Raw genomic sequence first — 20,418 nt, forward strand, 5'->3', positions numbered from 1 at the left:
TGGGCACGGCTGATGATTTTCATGATTTTCCTTTATAAATCATTGGTTGTTTGGATCAGCAATTTCAGTTAAATATATCATATAGCAGACAAACACAGTGATATTTGAGAAGTGAAATGAAGTTTATTGGATTGAAAAGATCCAGCCCCAGCACAACTTCAACTTTATCACTTATTCATGAACATTGTTCTCAAGAATCTGCTGATACTGACTGGAATCCTTGTGACCCTCAACTTTAACAAGATTCCCAGTACCTGCACTGGCCACACAGCCACACAGCATGATGGAATCACCTCCAAATTTTACTGGAGGTAGCATGTGTTTTTCTTGGAATGCTGTGTTCTTTTTCAGCCATGCATACTGCCCCTTGTTATGTCCAAATCACTCAATTTTAGTTTCATCAGTTCACAGCACGTTATTACAAAATGAAGCTGGCTTGTCCAAAAGTGCTTTAGTATACCTCAAGTGAGTCTGTTTGTGGCGTGTACACAGAAAAAGCTTCCTATGCATTACAGCATCTCCTTGTGCAAAGTGCACTGTATAGTTGAATGATGCACAGAGACACTATCTGCAACAAGATCATGTTGTAGTTCTTTGGAGCAGGTCTTTTGGTTGACTATAACTGTGCTCACCATCCTTCGCTTCAGCTTATCTGAGATATTTCTTGGCCTGCCACTTCGGGCCTTAACTAGTACTGTGCCTGCGGTGTTCCATTTCCTCACTATGTTCCTTACAGTGGAAACTGACAGCTGAAATCTCTGAGATAGCTTTTTGTATCCTTCCCCTAAACCATGATGTTGAACAGTCTTTGTTTTCAGGTCATTTGAGAGTTGTTTAGAGGCTCCCATGTTGCCACTCATTAGAAGAGATGCAAAGAAGGGAAAGATTTGCAAATGGCCACCTTAAATACCCTTTCTCATGACTGGATTCACCTGTGTAAGGAGGTCAAGGGTCAGTGAGCTTATCAAACCAATTTTGTGTTCCAATAATTAGTGCTAAATGTATTCAAATCAATAAAATGACAAGGGTGCCCAAATTTATGCCCCTGCCCAATTTTTTTAAAGAATTATTGCACACTTTCTGTAAAACCTAGAAACGTCATTTCAATTCTCAAATATCACTGTGTTTGTCTGCTATATGATATATTTAACTGAAATTGCTGATCCAAACAACCAATGATTTATAAAGGAAAAGCATGGAAATCATCAGGGGTGCCCAAAGCTTTGCATACAACTGTAGTTCCTGCTAATTATGTAATTTTTAAATGTTAAATGTTAATTTACTGTCTTGATGTATTTATAAATTGTTTAGGTTCTTGTTATCATATACACAGTATTATTATTTTATTTCTACTTGTATTTTGTCCTTTGATTTTTAAATTGACCACAATGGAAATAAGTGTTTTCACTTTCTTATGTCATCCATGTATTTTTAATGTATTTACAATTATATTATGTCCGCACATTGAACTTAAAATCACTCACCACAGTCATGCTTTTAATATAAGGATGACTTACAACCTGCTATTGAAATGGCGCTCAGCTGCTATAAGCAGGTGGTTTTAATTTGACAAACAAAGACAGTGACTGAAGACATTAAAACCACTAAACATTTCACTTATGGTACCATCATGAAACTTTAGTCACTCATGGTAAGCGCAACATCAGACTTATCTAAACTGAGCTACAAAAACACAGTGAATCAATAACATTAACAACACTATTAAACTAACATAAACACAATAACAACAATAACAACATTTAAAACCTCAAAACCCCAAACTCTCATGGTCCACTGCAGCACAACATCCGTTGTTTACTGGTTAGCTAAAATTACTAATTTCTTCAAAAATGTTTGTCCTATCAACTTTCCATTTTGGCAGCGTTCATCCTTGACCCAAAATACATAAGCATGCCAAACGGCGAATGTCTGCTCTCTCCAGTTTTTGTGTTATCAAAGCCCCACACACACACACACACACACACACACACACACACACACACACACACACCACACACACACACACACACACACACACACACACACACACACACACACACACACATTATAATAGCCACTTGGCTATTATAGTGTATGTGTGCTGAAACTTATAAAATGAGGTGAAGAGGCATATGTAGGATATTGCACGTTGTTGTATTGCAGTGGTGCCTGACCTGGCAAATGTCATTTGTCAGGTCATAAAACATGTATGTCAAACCTGAAGTCTGACTATTAATAACAGTGCCGGAATCGCAATTTGTGAAAGTTAATGGAAATGTGGGACTGTCTCACACATACAAAGTGGGACATCTGGTCACCCTAGTTTCAACAGAGTCCACAGAATGTAGATACAGTGGCATTTGGCCTGCTTGTTAGATAGGGGTGCCGACGTGCTTTTGCTGGTACAAGTTCTTCCTTCTCAGGATGCTGACATATTATGTGGCTTTTAACTGTGTAGAGCTGTAAAAGCCATCACCAATATTTTAAACTGCAATCTGAACTGAATGGGGAGCCAAAAAGGACAGTATGGGTGTTACATGAGACCTCTTAGAGAACCTCGTAAGAAGCCTTGCAGCAGCATTCTCAACCGTTTGTAAGTCATCCAAAGAAGACTTGTTGAGATAGGGAACAACAAATTACAGTAGTTGAGATGTGATGAAATAAATGCATGGGTGATCATTTCCAGCTCAGCTTGAGACATGATGTTTCTAAGGTGGGCAGTGTTCCGTAAAAGGAAGAAGAAAGATGGTACAAGACAGCTAAAACATGACTCAAATTTGAGAGCCTGGTCAAATGAAATATCTAGATTTCTGACAGAACAGAAGAGGACAGAGACCCAATGTTCATAATCACTGAGGGAACAAACTCATCTGTGAGTCGACATACAGCCTTGTGGTGCTGATGCCGAGTGTAAGGGTGGAGGAGAGGTGGGGGCCTAGTTTAGCACTCTGGGGGCAGTTAGTCAGAAAGTCCTTTGTCTAGTGGCTGAGAAAGTTTCAAGTTTAGTTTAAAGTCAAGTTGACCATGTTAGTAGTAATAGTCTATGAAAATCATCCTCACATTCTTCTCTGGTGCTTAGGGTGGGTTAGTGTATTGTAAATATCTTTTGTAGGCCAACTTTTATGGGTTGAACGTGAGTGGGAGGCTGTCTTTTATGCCAGGAGTCCAGTTTCACAAAGCATTTCATGATAATCAGTACAAGTGCGACTGGAGAGTAGTAGTTTAGGCCGCTGACTACGTGAAGACTATGGAGAGCTGGGGCCTCATGTACACACACAAAAATGTGGCATACGTCCTTCTCCATGCTAAAGTTCAGATTTATCAAAAGTGAAATGACAATGGAAATGTGCAGTGCACCATGCCAAGTTCATGGCTGATCTACGCACGTTTCTACAGCTATTGGACCACTGCCGACATGTAGAGGTGATGCTGGGAAACTGTTAAGAATGTGAAAACAAGAAGTCATCAGAGTGATGTGCAGAGAAACACTGACGAACAATTAACACACGCACGTGTTTGCAATTATATGGGTGCATATAAAAGCATGTGCAAAGTGGTGAGGAAAATGGCATTGACAATGACTGCGTTAACATTGTTAGAGGACATTGCAAATGGTGCAATCTGACGTGAGCCTGTATTCGGGGAACGTGAGGATTTACTTGCAAATGACGATAATTGGCTCATAAGCCAATTTCGATTTCCAAGGCCACTGTTACTGGAGTTGTGCGCAGAACTGCAGCGGCCCTAGAACATAATGCGGTGAGGAGCCAGGCTGGTGTCTGTGCTCACACAGGCCATGCTGGGCTTCCTGGCAACAGGGGCATTCCAGTGAGAGCTGGCCGAACGGTCAGGAGTGTGTTAGTCAACCTTGAGCCGAGCCTTACCAGCTGTGTGGAAGCAGGTTTCCCTAATGCAGTCAGAGCGATTGACTGCACACATATTGCTAAAAAGGCACCATCACATGATAAATTTGTTTTTGTTAATAAACATTTTCATTCCATCAATGTTCATATCATATGTGATGCGCATATGCATTGGGTTGGGAACATGCAGGCACTGTGCATGACGGGTAACTGCTTAGTGAGTAAATAGTTTATTTGTGTTATTGTTCCAAATGAAATCAGAGCAGGCACATTTGGGCATAAGTGCGCATTAAAATATGGTTTTTGTTATTGTGTTTAATGTTTTTTTTCTTAAAGGTGAAACTAGAACTGCAGTGCTTCTAAACAGGCCCCCAATTGTCTCCCTGTGTTCAGTATTTGTCAATAAATGCGTGTGTAAAGTTATGAATGTCACACACTATCAGCTGCAGTGCACCTCATTTTATTTAACTTCAGTGTGTGCGCCCACAGCGATTACGGCCTCTCTCTCATACACAAACACACACATGCACACTCCCACTAACCTTTTCTGTATCATGTTCATTCCATTTGACAGGGTGCCATATAAATTTCCCTGGGTGTCTCCACTTCATTTCCATCTGTAGCTCACACTCGGTATAATTTCTTTTCTGTGTTCATGTTGACTGATCTGCTTGAGTGGGGAATCACAGCTCCCAGGGTGTATTTACATTAATTTGCATATTTAAATGCAACATGGAAAGAGAGGAGTTTGGTGCGTCTGCAGGTGTGCTCAATTCTACATTGATTGGGATGTACAAATGGAACGTGCTTGGATCCATGTGTACGCACACTTTGATACATCTCGATTTTTTTTCTCAGTTTCTGGGTGTTAGCGTAGCCATGTTTCAGGAGGAAGTCCACGCAAGTCTTTGTACATGAGGCGCCTGGTCTGCAAATTCTTTTAGCATCGTTCCTGTCACATCAGCACCAGCAGTTTTTGTTGGGTTCACCTCTCTGACCGCACACCTCATACATACCATGTCGTTTTGCAATCCACAGTGAGGTTGTTTCTGTTGCAGGGTTGTGGAGATGTTGTCTAGCTGCGCTGCTTGTGTGAGATTACTTGGTGAAGCATCATCATTGACAGCCGTGTGGTTAATGATGTTGTTGGTAATAAGCTGGATGCCCTGCCACACCTATCACAGTATGTCATTTTTGGTGAAGTGGTCTTTGATCTTTCTCTGGTAGGCTGCTTTAGCTTCCACAATAACTATATTCGGTTGGCTATATGTGACTTTTTGGGGACATTTGTTGTGTTTCTCCTCTTATTTTTTCAGGTTTTTCTTTTTTTCACTCAAACATTATATTATCTGTTTATTATTCTTTCTGTTTATTCTTTATGTTTGTTTTTATTTTTAAGATAGATTGAGCACCAAAGAGCATCATCAATCTTTGCCAACAGCAACCTCAAAGATACAAAAGCAAATGCATTCAGACCTGCAGATAAGAACAAAAGTAAAGTTCCACAAAAGGTAGGAATCCAAAAATCAACTCTGCACGCTTGTGCTCCAAAACTATTTAAGACTGTACTAAACAAAGTAGTGCAAGCTCTTAATTTAGGCTGCTACACGATTCTTTATTAACAGCCTAAATTTGCCATCAGAGACCATTTCTCTGAGCTTTAAATCACTTTGCAAGTGAGTACAGAGGGAGCAGATTACAAGAAACCATTTTTGCCTCATTTGCGTCAACTTCAGAGATGCACAACAAGAATTTAAGGTATTAAATGAACGTGTTTAAAATGTGTGAAAGCCAATTTTAGTGGTGATGTATTGCGTAACCTGATGTATCCTACATTCAGTATCAGCATCATACAAATAATATCAAACTGTGCAGTGATATTTGTTTATTTTTGGGGTTGGGGTATGGGGGGGAGAGGGGGGGTCGTTAATATGAGTGGTATTGCATTATATGTCAAATAGTACAATAGCTCGAGTCCAAATTACCATTTTATGTGTTCTGACCTGGAAATTCAAAGAAAATCTACAACAGCTTGCACACTTTGCTGAGCTTTAATACACCAGGGCCCCAAAGAACTACTGTGTGGCTCAGACATATAAAAATGTTCCTTTGCCGAATAAATAACTATGTGCTGTTTCTGCTACGAGGTTCTGTGTCGTCTTGACTGAACTTTTTAAGTGTGTTGGAGATGTTGTCCTCCTTGGGTATGCAGTATTTGCTTCTATTTGAGAGACAGCATCATTGCAACAGACTTGTTGTGCTCATGTGGAAAAGAAAGGGTGAAGTGTTCAGTGCCAGCTGCTTGCTGCTCAGTCTGGTTTTTAGCCTGTGTTGATTTTGACAAAGTATTTGATTAGGTTGATCAGGATGTTTTGTGGGACATGATGAGAACTCAGGGGATCCCCCCCAGGTTACTGAACATCATAGCCAACCTGTATGCAGGTTCTGAGCGTAGTGTGCAGGGGTAGGCAGAGTCTGAAGGCCCGGTCCCACTGGCGTTTAGGATGATTTGCGTATGAATTGCGCACAGAATTGGTTCATATTGGCTAATCGTCCACAATATCCGTGAAACATGCTTGTATGAGTCGGCCGACAACCACACACATCCGCAATTATCTGCAGAGGCACGTTTTTACGTTGCCAGGATTTTTGAGCTGCACAAAATTTTGGCTGCAGATGACATTCGCCTTACATACTCCATACATACTCAATCTATGCACTGTATATCCGCCATTATCCGCTGATATCCGCAACTGACGGGGATTTGCGGCTTGGCAGCGGACTGGGACAGTGTGTAAAATGGATATATTGCGTGCCTATCACATCCACATCACAAACTAAAATAAGATGTAGCGACTGCATACAGAGTGGCCACGGATAACAAACACTCCACGTAAACCCAAAGTACCATGGCAGACATCGACATACCTGCCAGTCAGTGCCAGTCCAGCTGTGGAAACGTACAGATGTAGTTATGGATCCCCAAAAACGCCATCCAACAACATAATGGCGCACTGACACGAGCATGTTTTGCTTCACGCAGCAGCACGACCTGTGTCCTGATGATCCCACCTGCTGTGTTCACAGCTGTATGCCATTCTTTGTTCTACCGGCTGCCACGCGCTCTGCGCTGGACGCTGCGTATATAAAATAATTATTTTGTGGCGAATTAATCATGTTTTATGCAAATTCGTCATTGAAAACGGCTCTAATCACTTCCTGAATCACAGAGGAGGCTGCAGCTTGAGCCGTTTGCGCGCGTGAGCACCCCTAGCAAGCTGCAGAAAGCATTTTGAGCCGTCTAAAAAGGTAATTATTTGACTTGTTTACATTGTCAAGGCTTGTTAAAACAGTTGTGTTTTTTCTTTCTTGTCTGCAGCTGTTACATTATTTATTCCTATGTTTATAACAGATTTAACTTCTTGTTATAATTGTTCAGACGAGCTGCGCTCTGATGCGATCCTCTGACGTCACCACTCGCCCTGTTCACTGCTTGTTTACTTCAATCAACTTGATCAAAGTCCAGCAATTGCTCCAGAGGCTGTGGTGTTGGTGTGACTAGTGATGCCGAAAGGCCCGAGTGCACTTCATTTATGACCGCAGTGCAGATGCCGTGTATGCGCAATACGTGCAATGCATTGTCAATACATCTGTAATACCTCCGTGATAATCCCAATGCGTCCCATCCATTTGCTCAATACATGCGTTATACATCTGTGACTGTTTGTCATATATTCTCTGTACATTATTAATATATCCGTAATTCATACTGAGACATCCGTCATTTTGGCCACTTTTGTTGCAGACGACAATGAACGCCCAACATTTGTATACTCAATTCATGCGCAATTAATCCCCTCCCCAGTGGGTCCGGGCCTTGAATTCTTCCTTGTGAAATCTGTTGTTTGTCAAGGATGTGTTTTGGCTTCTACTCTATTCAGTGCGTGCACAACACACACTGGGTGTTGGGTCGTGTGGTCAAGTCCAGTGAATTTGGTTCCTTTGTTGGTGCTGAAAGTATCACTGACCTTGACTCTGTGAAATCAATGAAAAGCCTGATTGCAGCACGAGATGCTGAAGGAGGAGTCGGGATTTCCAGTTTTGCAATTGTCCTGAATCAAGACAAAAATACAGGCTTTCAGCCATCAGATGTCAAACTGTTTGTGGTAAAAGCATCAAAGCTGATGAGAGATGCACTTGTCTCAGCAGTGACATTCATGTGTACTGGAGATAGATGGCTACTCTACTATCCATCAGGGAGATGAATATTTTATTCAAGTATATCTGGATGGATGCCAGTTCGCATCTAGGGTAGGTCTGTGAGGTGGAGGTGTAGGAGTGATTTCACATTATGTTTGACTGCTAGGTCAAGAATATTTATTGACCCGGGAACACATTCTTTCTTGGCCAGTACTCAAGTATGCACTAGTAGATCGGCTGGCTTGGTACTTACTTTGTAAGACATGAATATTCGTAATTTGATTGCCATTCATCGGTAGAGTGATGGTGTCTGGCTTGTGGGAGGGCAGCAGGACGACTCATGGAAGCCAGTGACGCACAGCCTGGTCTGATGACTCAATCTCAATCAACTCCATTCATAGTACACGCGTAGACACAGTTAAACATGGACACAGTCTCAAATGTGAGTAAACCCCAAAACTCACATGAACGCCCACCCAGTTTGTTTCACCATTATGAGCTTCTACACGCACTTGAGCACACAGACTTGTATGTACATGGACACACTTTTCCATTACAGAAGCAGCAACACACACCAGCCTTTATTGAATGTTGACAACAGGGGTCCCTCAAAGTGAGAGATATCCTCAAGCACTTAAGCATATTAGTCAAAAAGGGAAAGGGGGTAAAATGTGTATACATCATCTCTGAGCCAGAGGGGTTTGATTTATGTCTGTGTATGTGCATGGATGGGTGGGTAGAGGGCTTCTGTGAGCCCTCCCACTCACTCAGCCCCCATCCCCAACCTTGAAAGGCAAAACGACCGAGGCTTCAGACTGGCAGTGAGCCAGGGAGCTGCAATACTCATCAGGATTTCAGCTTTTCAAATGAGCTTCGACTCACCTTAAACTCACCTTCAGCCAATAATTTATTCACAGACTTGTCTCAAACATTTGATTTCCTCTCATGGTAAACATGGGTGCATGTCCCAGCTACTGACTGTCTGTTTACAGCATTTTAAAACACCATCAGTAGTTGATTGCACACCGTTCCAGTACACTGATTGAATATTGCAATTTGGTGTGTAATGATGATGTGATGGGATTCAGCAGGGCAGAGTGCCGATTTCTTGGAACGTCACAGAGAAGCCATTATATAGCCGGCTGACGGCTGCACAGACAATCTACATATTGTATATTGTGGAGACAGGAAAGAGTAATTGAGACTTGTAATTTGGAATGTGAAGTTGTCAAAGTGTTTCAGGGCTGCGGAACAGATGAAACAAAAGTGGAGTTGTATGACTACAGCAAAAACTGCAGTGTGACCATTTGTAGCACTGATTGGACATTTTATCCAAAGTAACTCACAGTATTAATTTTATTTATAAAATGCTTTTCGATCAAATATTTCAAAGTGTTGTAGAATACAAGTCTGAATAAAAGGCAATTTTGCAACAGAACAACATGCAAATGAAAAAAGAACAGGTCAGAGCCAAAGAAAGAAGCAACGGGGAAATTGACATTTCAGTTAAACGTGATTACAGGGAGTTAGTTCAGTAAACGTAGACCGTCATATGCAAATGGCAGAAATGAAGTGTTACTTTAAACCCCAACTTGAATGTGACCAATTTCACCAGATGGGCCATTGACACTGTGACATGATGGGCAAAGGTGGTACCATCTGCTTAGTCCTTTTTCATTTGAGGAACACATAATATGTCAGCATCCTGAGAAGGAAGAACTTGTACCAGCACTTAAGGATCAAACCAGTACCAACCACATCTGTAAGATAGGGTGAGCCGCAGCTGTTTAACACTTTATATGTTAGCTACAAAACCTTAAAATCTGTCCTCATGTGAAAGGGAGTCCAACATAGACGATCAGACTGCTAAGATCTAGTCAGAACTCTAGGGGCTGCATTCTGATCTTTTAATACTATGAGTTTAACCAGAGAACACATTACATTGTCGTCATCAATACTGCAAGACACAAAGGTGTGTATCAGAGTCTCTGCATGAGGCGTAGACAGAATCAGTGTCATCATTGCAGTGTAATACAAGTGAAAAAAGCATTTCTCATCATCCTAACTATCCCTCACTCACTCATTTGCGGCCACTTACTCCAGTTAAGGGTCACAGGAGGCTGGAACCTATCCTAACAGTCATAGGACATGAAGTGGGGTACACCCTGGACAGGACGCCAGTCTGTCACAGGGACACATATAGACTAACACATTAACACCTGCACGCACACCTACAGACAAATTAAAGTTTTTAATCCACCTAACTTGCATGTCTTTGGATGTGGAAGAAAGCTGGAGCACCTGGAGGGAACCCACACAAACATGTGTAGACCATGCAAACTCCACATAGAAATGCCCCAAGGTGGGAATCAATCCCATGAGCTCCTTGCTGTGAGGCAAGACTGCTAACCACTAAACCAGCATGCTGCCCAACTCTAACTCTATGATCTCAAAATACAATGACTGGCCAAAAATCACACCAGATTTTTAACTCACTATCTCGAATTGAAAAATCACCCAGAGATGATGTTCTCTAGATGGTGCACTGTAGCCCAGCGCAGTCGAACTGAAATCCATTTCAATGCTTACTATTACTGGTCATAGTACAAGTCCTACTAAAATTATGCGCACACAGAGGCAACAATAGTGACTCAGAATGCGCCAGAAGCCAGCAAATAGCGCCCCCCCCCCCCCCCATTTTTGCCTTCCAACACAAACTCATTTCAAATTGCCACTTATTGTACAATTTGTGTAACTGCCTGTTGTACCATCACACGTGTAAAATGAGGAGGAACAACACTGCTGGCGAGCAATGCGTTAACATTCAACACAGAGCCTCGTAACAACCAGAGATTCTTAACAAGTCATGTTAGCAATGGATCCAGAAAACAAGCAGCATATTTACAATAAATATATCAATATAAAATATAATTACAATATACATTACAATATACAAAATAATTGTTGACAGGTTTTGTCGACAAAACACTGTAAAAACTGGACAAAACAATTTTTAAGTCTGTGTTAATATTTGATGCTCCAAAGACATTTCCAACCATAGAGAAGTAAGACTGTGGTATTTTATTCCTAATATCTTGTTCCAATTACCGGTAAAACCAAGAATTGTTGTGCTGAAAAATCCAAACCAGTTGCTGACTGATGCCCCAGAATAAGTTTTGCCACAGTACTGAACAAAAATCGAATGATTTCTGCTTCTCTAAAGACACTTCAGGAGGACTCATGGTGGTTTGTGATCATATGAGGGGTAATTGAGAAGTTCTTGAGCCTGACCTAGAAAACGTAGGGTGTGGTTCTCCATCTTTTGTATTCTGAGAAACCAACATTTTTCAAGGATATGTGACGTTTTGACTCACTGGGAGCAATGTTGAGAAATGTTAGTTTCTTAGAATGCAAAAGAGAAGAGAACCACGCCCTACTTTTTCTGTGTCAGGCTCAGAATGTCTCAGCCACCCCTTGTATTTCAGCTGCTATGGGGATTTATCATGTGAATCTCTCATTACAGAACACTGCACTGATGAATGTTTTAGTTTTAATGCAATATGTATTAAAGAAAATGCTTCTTCAATATGCACATGAAAACATGAGCAGATTGGACTATATGTCCCATGGTTTAAAAGCTTGCAGCTTGAAGCTTTTTTTAAAGTATTGAAAAGGTTTTATTGCTTCAAACAGCTGTCAGCTTTGATTATTTCAGATGGCAACTTAAAGTGAAATGTAAATTGGTCTATTTTTAGCCAGCAGTAAGCTCACAAAACAGGTTTTTGTACCTATTTGCAAGTGTTATGAACTCATATTTTTCCCTGAAGACATTGTTTAGAATAGTGGAAATCCTATTCACATTTTTCCAAAGTGCAAATTATCAATGATCACAAAAATATGAAATATGACAAATAGAAATGGTTTCACTAAACTTGAAGAAAGCTGGTCATTTTTTTTGCTTGGTACACTGGTAAATTACATTTTGTGTGTGCGTGTGTGTGTGTTTTTAATATAATTTCAAATGTTGTTTGAAAGGCACTCTGTTCTTTTAAAATGCTTTTTCAGTGAGAGGACAGAGAGTTTGAAAGAAACACAAAGATTAACGTTTGTAAAGCCACCTTGACACTTGCACGGATTTGATCTCCGCACTGGCATGCAAGCTTGCGTGCCAATGAGTAAACTCATTGCAAACTTTTGCAAACTGTGCGAGGCTGCATGTTAGTACGCAAAGAAAATTTTGAAATGTTCAAAGTTTCTGGCACACATAAATTTCATGCCACTTGCGAGCAAGTGGATCCCCACGGACAGCACGCTAAAGTTACTTAGTATTTTTTTTTTTTACTTAGTATGTTTAATGTGTTATTGATGTGGGTCACAGCCCCAGCTAAATCCCTGCTTTTTTATGCAGCCCCTCTCTCACATGTGAACTAGGACTGGAAACACTGTCAGCTTCCTATTGTCCTGCTGTGGAAAGTCATAGGTGCAAGATTAAAAAAAAATCTTCCAGAACAATATTTTAGAATTAAAATTCACAGAGTTAGATCATTATTAATGATTCTCCTTAGCCTGAGCTGATGTTTGTTCCTACAGCAACAGCAAGAACTGCTTGCCTTGAAGCATCAGCAGGAGCTGCTGGAGCACCAGAGGAAGATGGAGAACCACCGCTTGGAGCAAGAGCTGGAAAAACAGCAGAGGGAGCAGAAACTGCAGCTGCTGAAGAACAAGGAACGAGGACAAGAAAGTAAGTTACAGCTTCTCTCACTAGATGGGAAATTAGGAGTGACTCCCAGCCTAATTAAATACATAGACTGTTGCTGCCAAGTGTGTGTGAAGTTTTTAGTAGCCATCTGTCATTTGTAAAAGCTCAAATGTATAGATTTTCTCAAGTGATGAGATATATTTGAAGTAACTTGACAAATTTCCATGTTCTGTGCTCTCAGGAGATGCAACATTGACAGTGAAATTGAAATATAGTAACTCATAACTTTTGGTGTGGGCATTAAAAATTATGACCTGCCTATTTTCTCAGTCATCATGGATTAACAGCACCTAACGGCTCAAGCTACCGTTGACTTCTAAAAGTGCTAACACCATTAGCATCCAATATTAAATCACACAATAATTTCACTTGGGCAGCATGGTGGCTTAGTGGTTAGCACTGTTGCCTCACAGAAAGAAGGTCATGGGTTCAATTCCCACCTGTGGCCTTTCTGTGTGGAGTTTGCATGTTTTCCCCATGTTCGCGTGGGTTTTCTCCTTGTGCTCCGACTCCCTCCCACATCCAAAGGCATGTGGGTTAGGTGGATTGGAATCTTTAAACCATAGGTCTCAAACTGATTCCAGAAAGGGCCAAGAGGGTGTAGGTTTTTTTTGCAACCACCCACTCCACCAGGTGATTTCAATGATTAACTAATTCCATCTACTCAAAGTGATATTAATCAGTGAAATCACCTGGTGGAGTTGGTGGTTACAAAGAAAGCCTGCACCCTCTTGTCCCCTTGTGGTTTCAGTTTGAGACCTCTGCTTTAAACTGTCCATAGGTGTGCGTGCGGGTGTGAATATGTTTGTTTGTCTGTATGTGGCCCTGCGACAGACTGGTGTCTTGTCGATGGTGTACCCTGCGTCATGCTCTACGACTGCTGGGATAGGCTCCAGCCCCCCGCAACTCTTAATTGGAGTAAGTGGTTGAAGATGAGTGAGTGACAGTAATTTCACTTGATAGAGATAGTGGGTGCACAGACATCTTAGATGATCCATTAACAGAAGTAACCACACAACAAGCCATATGAAGACAGACATTTGTAAAAATGTGCTCAAAGCAACAGACACACTCCATAACAGCGAGCAGCCGCAGCTAGCAGCCTCTGAGTGAGCGATGCTCTTAACACGGCTCACATCACATTAGCTGCCAATCAAAGTGGACTCTATTTATACATAACCTTCTGGCTTGTAACGGCTTAAAAGACCGAGTTGAAAAGATGAAAAGATTCACCTCCCATACAGTTGTCATGGAAGAAGAAACTACCTGTAGAGACCAAAACCATTTTTTTGTACCTGGCTGTAAACATGTTTATTTTTATTCTAAAGCAGGAACATTTTAACTTGGGCTTCAGTCCACCTTTGGAGCCAGATTCAAGCAGCCAGTCAAGGAACTGCAACTTTTTCTAGTTCAGAATGTGCCTCATTTGGGATACTCGAAGGATATCACTTTGAACTCACACACTAATCCCACTATCAAGAAACATATTTTTCTCAAGGTTAATTTTCACGATCAAAACCAACACAGATAAAGGGGATTGGCCTCTTGAATCAAGGCAATTAAACATGAAAATAATGTTCTCAGAAATATTAAATAGGGGAAAAAAAACAGGCCAGGAACCAATTGAATGGTCAAGCTGTCTATAAAGGAAGGTGCATATTTCGATTTAAAGTGATGGTTTTATCCTTGGAAATAAAACAGTGGCTTGTATCATAGAAGCAACGGCCACTTTTTGACGTGTTTTTTTTTTTTTTTACCATGTCAGACTGAATGATGGGGATTTGACGAGACCAGAAATGCTGTTCCACTCTAACACTCCTATTCTTTGGTCAGCTTTCCTTTTCTTGGAAACTGGAAAGGTGTGCCACAGTAGCTCGTGAGGTACTACATCTGGTTGATGATACAGAAGAATACAAGAATATGTTACCTTAAGTGTTTGGACCAGTTATATGTACAACCACACTTGCACCTGTAGCTTCCGACAAACACTGTTTGCTAATTTCTTAGGTGAAGCTACAGTTTTTACCATTTGCTGTGGTTCATCTTTGTCACTGTTGTGGTATTAGCTACGTGTGGTAGCTCTTATCCAAACAAACTGGCGTGCTGTTGCATTGATCATGGCATTGTTACGTAGACCGGTCGGACATGTAGCCTTTGCAGCAATAAATGGTTTAGAAGTCCGTAAGACAATGGTCAAAGTTGGGGTCAAGGTTAGTGACATTTAGACATTTAGAGCAAAAAATCAATTTAGTTTTTATGAGCTCAAAATATATTTTTTGGGTCAAGCTTTCTCTGGAATGTGAAAATGAAATTATTTATACAAATCTTTAATGGATTCCACACGACAGGCCTTTTATTGACACAAAGTTGAAAGTAGGAAACATGAACCTTGCCTATGCACCACTACATTTTACTGCACATTTTCTGTTATAAACTCAATATTAAATGGTTTTCAGCTCATATAACACTTGTTCACCAATAAATCAATCTGGTCTCAGTTCAGCTAATGTAAGCTGGGATAATAGGTGTATTCTGGCACTTTTAGCTGCTCTTGCAGAATCTACTTTGTTTTCTGCAAGCATGTCAACATTCACTCTTCTCACTTTGCTGTATTGGTCTTCACTGTACCACTTTAGAACCACAAAGTCCTCTTTGACCCGAATAAAGTTTTTTTTTTCCCCAAGTTTCACAGGTACATCACAATGGGAAACTATTTGGGCAGGGTACCAGGGTTTTCCCATACTTTGCCCACAGAATTTCTCCTGATGCCAGGCTTTCATCTGAAGTATCATCTTCTGAATCAGAGACAAGTCACTTCCTCCAGTGTCCTCTTTATCATAAATGTCTGGAGGTGCAAGCTGCTCTTTGTCATGTTCACTTGGCACACTTACAGAGGGGGATGCTTCTTTGCAGTCCTGGCAAAGTTCTTGAGGGGAACATGAAGTACATGAAACCCTTCTGGCAAGTGTTCCATCTTCTTTGAGCCTTAAACTGTGTATATTTAGAATACCTCTTGTCAAAATATGCAAACAGTTCTACAGCAAGGAATGAGAATTTAGCTGTTGTTTCTTTAACTTCATTATAAATTATTTGAACAATGCCAGATGCACTGCTTACACCCTCATTGCATTTTGTTATTGGAAAGCACATTTAACAATCGATCCAATACTGTCAGAAATGTTTTTTCCTTCAATGGCCTCAAAGTATTCATATGACACTTCATTAAGGTTAAATCCTTTTCTGCAGGAAAGAAGTTTGCCGTTCACCTTCCTGGATCTGAACTGTGAAGTACAGCCTTCACTGTATCTCTGCCAGTTATTTACATGTCCTGAACACTTTTGCCTCAGTATTTCAAACATTCTCTTTTGAAAAACTTCTACTTGTTGATAATCATGATTTTTGTCTTTACTAATAAATACAATGGCAACTTTTTGAGCTCAAGACTTTCATTCAAATATTCATTAAAAAATAGGGTACACAATTTCAATTTCAATGTTCAATTTATTTAAATTTATATAGTGCCAATTCACAACAAAGTTGCCTCAAGGCTCTTCACACATGTAAATGCCCCCTGACATGAGCATGACTTTGATTCACGCACTAGCATGACCTATGTCGTGCTGGAGAGTGAAATTGTCTGTAACAGGTGCAGACAGGATGCGAGAGGGGCGCTGGAGCGTGCTATTGCGCAGAGAATTTTGAAATATTCTAAAAATCTTTCACGCATAAATGTCGTGCTACGCAATCTAATCACCAACACAATGTGCAGCTTGTCAAATGGAGTAAAAAGAAGTGAACAGAGCGAGTGGTGACATCAGTGGATCGCATCAGAGTGCAGCTCGTCTGAACGATTATAACAAGAAGTTAAATCTCTCATAAACATACTTTAACAGCTGCACACAAGAAGCAAAGAACACACAACTGTTTTACCAAGCCATGACAATCTAAACATGACAAATAATTACCTTTTCAGACAGCTCAAAATGCTTTCTGCAGCTCGTTAGGCACGCACGTGCATGAATGGCTGAAGCTGGATCGGTCCACTGTGATTCAGGAAGTGATTACAACCCCTTTTCAATTTGCAGAGAAAATTATTAATCTGACACGAAATAATTATTTTATATATACAGCGTCCAGCGCAGAGTGCACGGCAGCCAGTGGAACAAAGAACGGCGGCCAGCTGGGATCACAGTGGGTGGAATCGTAACAACGACGGGTGTGCAAGTGCATGAATCAAATCTTGCTCGTGTCAGGGGGCCTCAAGGTCTAATCTTACCAACCCCTTGAGCAAGCACACAGGCGACAGTGGTAAGGAAAAACTCCCTCTGATTTTAGGAAGAAACTGTTATGTGGGCCGCTGAAGAGGAGGTACTGCTGGCCCACCACCACCAGAGGGCGCCCTGCTTGGAGTGCGGGCTCCAAGCACGAGAGGGCACCAGACCCAGAAGAAGTGACAGCTGTCACTCATCGCACCAGCTGTCACTCATCTACACCACTATATAAGCCGGACTGCAACTCCACCTCCCCGCCGAGAAATCGACTACCGAAGAGGTAATTTCTCTGCTGACTCATATCGTTGAGTGGTAATCTGAACTTCTTTTGCAGCCGTTATCCTGTGGTGTTCGTCCTTATCTGTGGAATTGGCGTTTGGTGTGACAGCGACGGCTTCGCCTCACACCCCAAACCAGATAAGTGGTTTAAACAGGAGCTGCACGAGTGTGTGATTGGAGGTGGAGGTGCTCCCTCCTAACTGTGTGCAGACTGTGGATTACTGAGTGTGCGGACTCACACTCATTCATCTAGTCTTTGCTTTCTGCCAGCAGTACCAGGGTCGACAGCCGAAGACGGAGGCCACCTGGGGACTCGGGACTTGGCGGCTCCGGTGTTCTTCAGACCGTTGGTGGTGGAAGCCGTGTGGGACGCGGCTTCTCTCTCGTCGGGGGTCTCCTATCTTCGAGCCTGCCCACACGTCACCTGGTGTTAATTGACTCTGCAAATTTTGTGTATTTAGTTGTGTGTTGTCACAACATTAAATTGTTACTTTTTGGCTTATTCATTGTCCGTTCATTTGCGCCCCCTGTTGTGGGTCCGTGCTACGACACCTTCCCAACAGGATTTCTCGGCCATTCGTCATGGATTCCGAGGGGCGTCAACCCGAGCTTGAACGGCCAATGGAAGAGCCAGGAGCGCAGGCGTCAGCGGGAGGCGTGTTGAGTGAGCTGCAGCAGATCTTAACCGCCTTCACGGCTCGGCTAGATTTAGTGACCGAGCAGAATGTTCTCCTTAACCGGAGGGTGGAGGCTGTCACCGCCAGGGTGGAAGCGTGCGATCAGGGCGCTGCTGCAGCCACTCCTCTTGCTGGTCCTGGGCCCGTAACAGACGTTCCACTGGTCGTTCAATGACCCCCCCCACCGTCCCCTGAAGCATACATAAGCCCTCCGGAACCGTACGGGGGCTGTGTTGAGACGTGCGCAGACTTCCTCATGCAGTGTTCGCTCGTCTTTTCACAGCGTCCTGTCGTACGAGTCAGACGCCAGCCGGGTGGCTTATGTTATTAATCTGCTTCGAGGAGAGGCACGCGCCTGGGCTACGGCGCTTTGGGAGCAGAATTCACGGCTCCTAACGTCTTATGCTGGGTTTATACGGGAGTTCAAACAAGTGTTTGACCATCCCAACAGAGGCGAGACTGCTTCGAGCGTGCTGCTGTCAATGAGACAGGGGCGTCGCAGCGCAGCCGAGTATGCAGTCGACTTCCGCATCGCGGCAGCGAGGTCCGGCTGGAATAACGTTGCGCTCTGTGCCGCCTTCGTAAATGGACTGTCTCCGGTCCTGAAGGAGCACCTGCTGGCTAAGGAGGAACCGCGGGATTTTGACGGGCTTGTCGATTTGGTTATACGCTTAGACAACCGTTTAAATGAGCATCGTCGGGAGCAGGCCGGGGGGCGTGACCGGGCACGAGCCGTCCCTCCCCCTTCCGGTTCCGAAAAGGTGACGTTGTCCCCACGCTTCACTGCCAGAGAGCTCCGTGTGGCTACAGCTCCCCCTGCTGAGGAGGCTATGGACACGAGCAGGGCCAAAGTAAAAACAAAGGTCAGACAAAGGAGGCTGGCCCACGGGGAGTGTTTTGTCTGCGGCTCTTGTGAGCATATGCAGAAGGACTGCCCCAAACGGTCAAACTACAATGCCCGTCCTTAGAAACTGGGCTAAGGGTGGGCCATAACACGCACGCGGGGAAATCACGCAAATCTGCACGAATCCCAGTGACGATCCTTTGTGGGGATCTAACCCTTCACGCCCCAGCACTGGTAGACACGGGGTCGGAAGGGAATCTGCTGGATAGCAGATGGGCAAAGGAAGTAGGGCTCCCCCTAGTGGCTCTGCCGGCACCATTGCAGGTGCGAGCACTAGATGGCACCCTGCTTCCATTAATCACACATCAGACACAGCCAGTGACCTTGGTTGTGTCTGGAAATCACAGGGAGGAGATAGTGTTCCATGTAACACCTTCTACCTCCCGAGTGATTTTGGGATTTCCATGGATGGTGAAGCACAATCCCCGGATAGATTGGCCGTCCGGGGTTGTGATGCAGTGGAGCGAAACCTGCCACCGGGAGTGTTTAGGATCCTCGGTTCCTCCCGGCACGACGGCTAATGAGGAGGTCAAAGTCCCCCCCAATCTATCGGCGGTGCCAGTGGAGTACCATGATCTTGCTGACGTCTTCAGCAAAGATCTGGCGCTCACTCTTCCCCCGCACCGACCGTACGATTGTGCCATCGATTTGGTCCCGGGCGCTGAGTACCCGTCCAGTAGGTTGTACAACCTCTCACGTCCGGAACGCGAATCAGTGGAGACCTACATCCGGGACTCTTTAGCTGCCGGGCTGATCCGGAACTCCACCTCCCCGATGGGTGCTGGTATCTTTTTTGTGGGCAAAAAGGACGGCGGACTCCGTCCATGCATTGATTACAGAGGGCTGAACGAGATCACGGTTCACAACCGATACCCGTTACCTCTGTTGGATTCAGTGTTCACGCCCCTGCATGGAGCCCAAATTTTCACAAAATTGGATCTTAGAAACGCGTACCACCTGGTTCGGATCCGGAAGGGAGACGAATGGAAGACGGCATTTAACACCCCGTTAGGTCACTTTGAGTACCTGGTCATGCCGTTCGGCCTCACAAACGCCCCCGCGACGTTCCAAGCTTTGGTAAATGACGTCTTGCGGGACTTCCTGCATCGGTTCGTCTTCGTATATCTGGACGATATACTCATCTTTTCCCCGGACCCTGAGACCCATGTCCAGCATGTACGTCAGGTCCTACAGCAGTTGTTGGAGAACCGGCTGTTTGTGAAGGGCGAGAAGTGCGAGTTCCACCGCACTTCTTTGTCCTTCTTGGGGTTCATCATCTCCTCCAACTCCGTCGCCCCTGATCCGGCCAAGGTTGCGGCGGTGAGAGATTGGCCCCAACCAACAAGCCGCAGGAAACTGCAGCAGTTCCTCGGCTTTGCAAATTTCTACAGGAGGTTCATTAAAGGCTACAGTCAGGTAGTTAGCCCCCTGACTGCCCTGACCTCCACCAAGGTCCCCTTCACCC

General features: G+C 43.3%; 1 protein-coding gene across 5 annotated transcripts in view; it reads left to right on the top strand.

The window, feature by feature from the left end:
• The window catches only part of LOC117514130 (histone deacetylase 4-like), a 289,818-nt gene that overhangs the window by 144,649 nt on the left and 124,751 nt on the right, over positions 1–20,418 (top strand). For all 5 annotated transcript variants that reach the window (XM_034174436.1, XM_034174429.1, XM_034174444.1 and 2 more), the window contains one exon: positions 12,654–12,804. In XM_034174436.1, coding sequence (XP_034030327.1) covers positions 12,654–12,804 — 151 coding nt within the window. The remainder of the gene's footprint in view (positions 1–12,653; positions 12,805–20,418) is intronic.

Source organism: Thalassophryne amazonica, chromosome 1 (assembly GCF_902500255.1).
Source record: "Thalassophryne amazonica chromosome 1, fThaAma1.1, whole genome shotgun sequence".
NCBI classification, from domain to species: Eukaryota; Metazoa; Chordata; class Actinopteri; order Batrachoidiformes; family Batrachoididae; genus Thalassophryne; species Thalassophryne amazonica.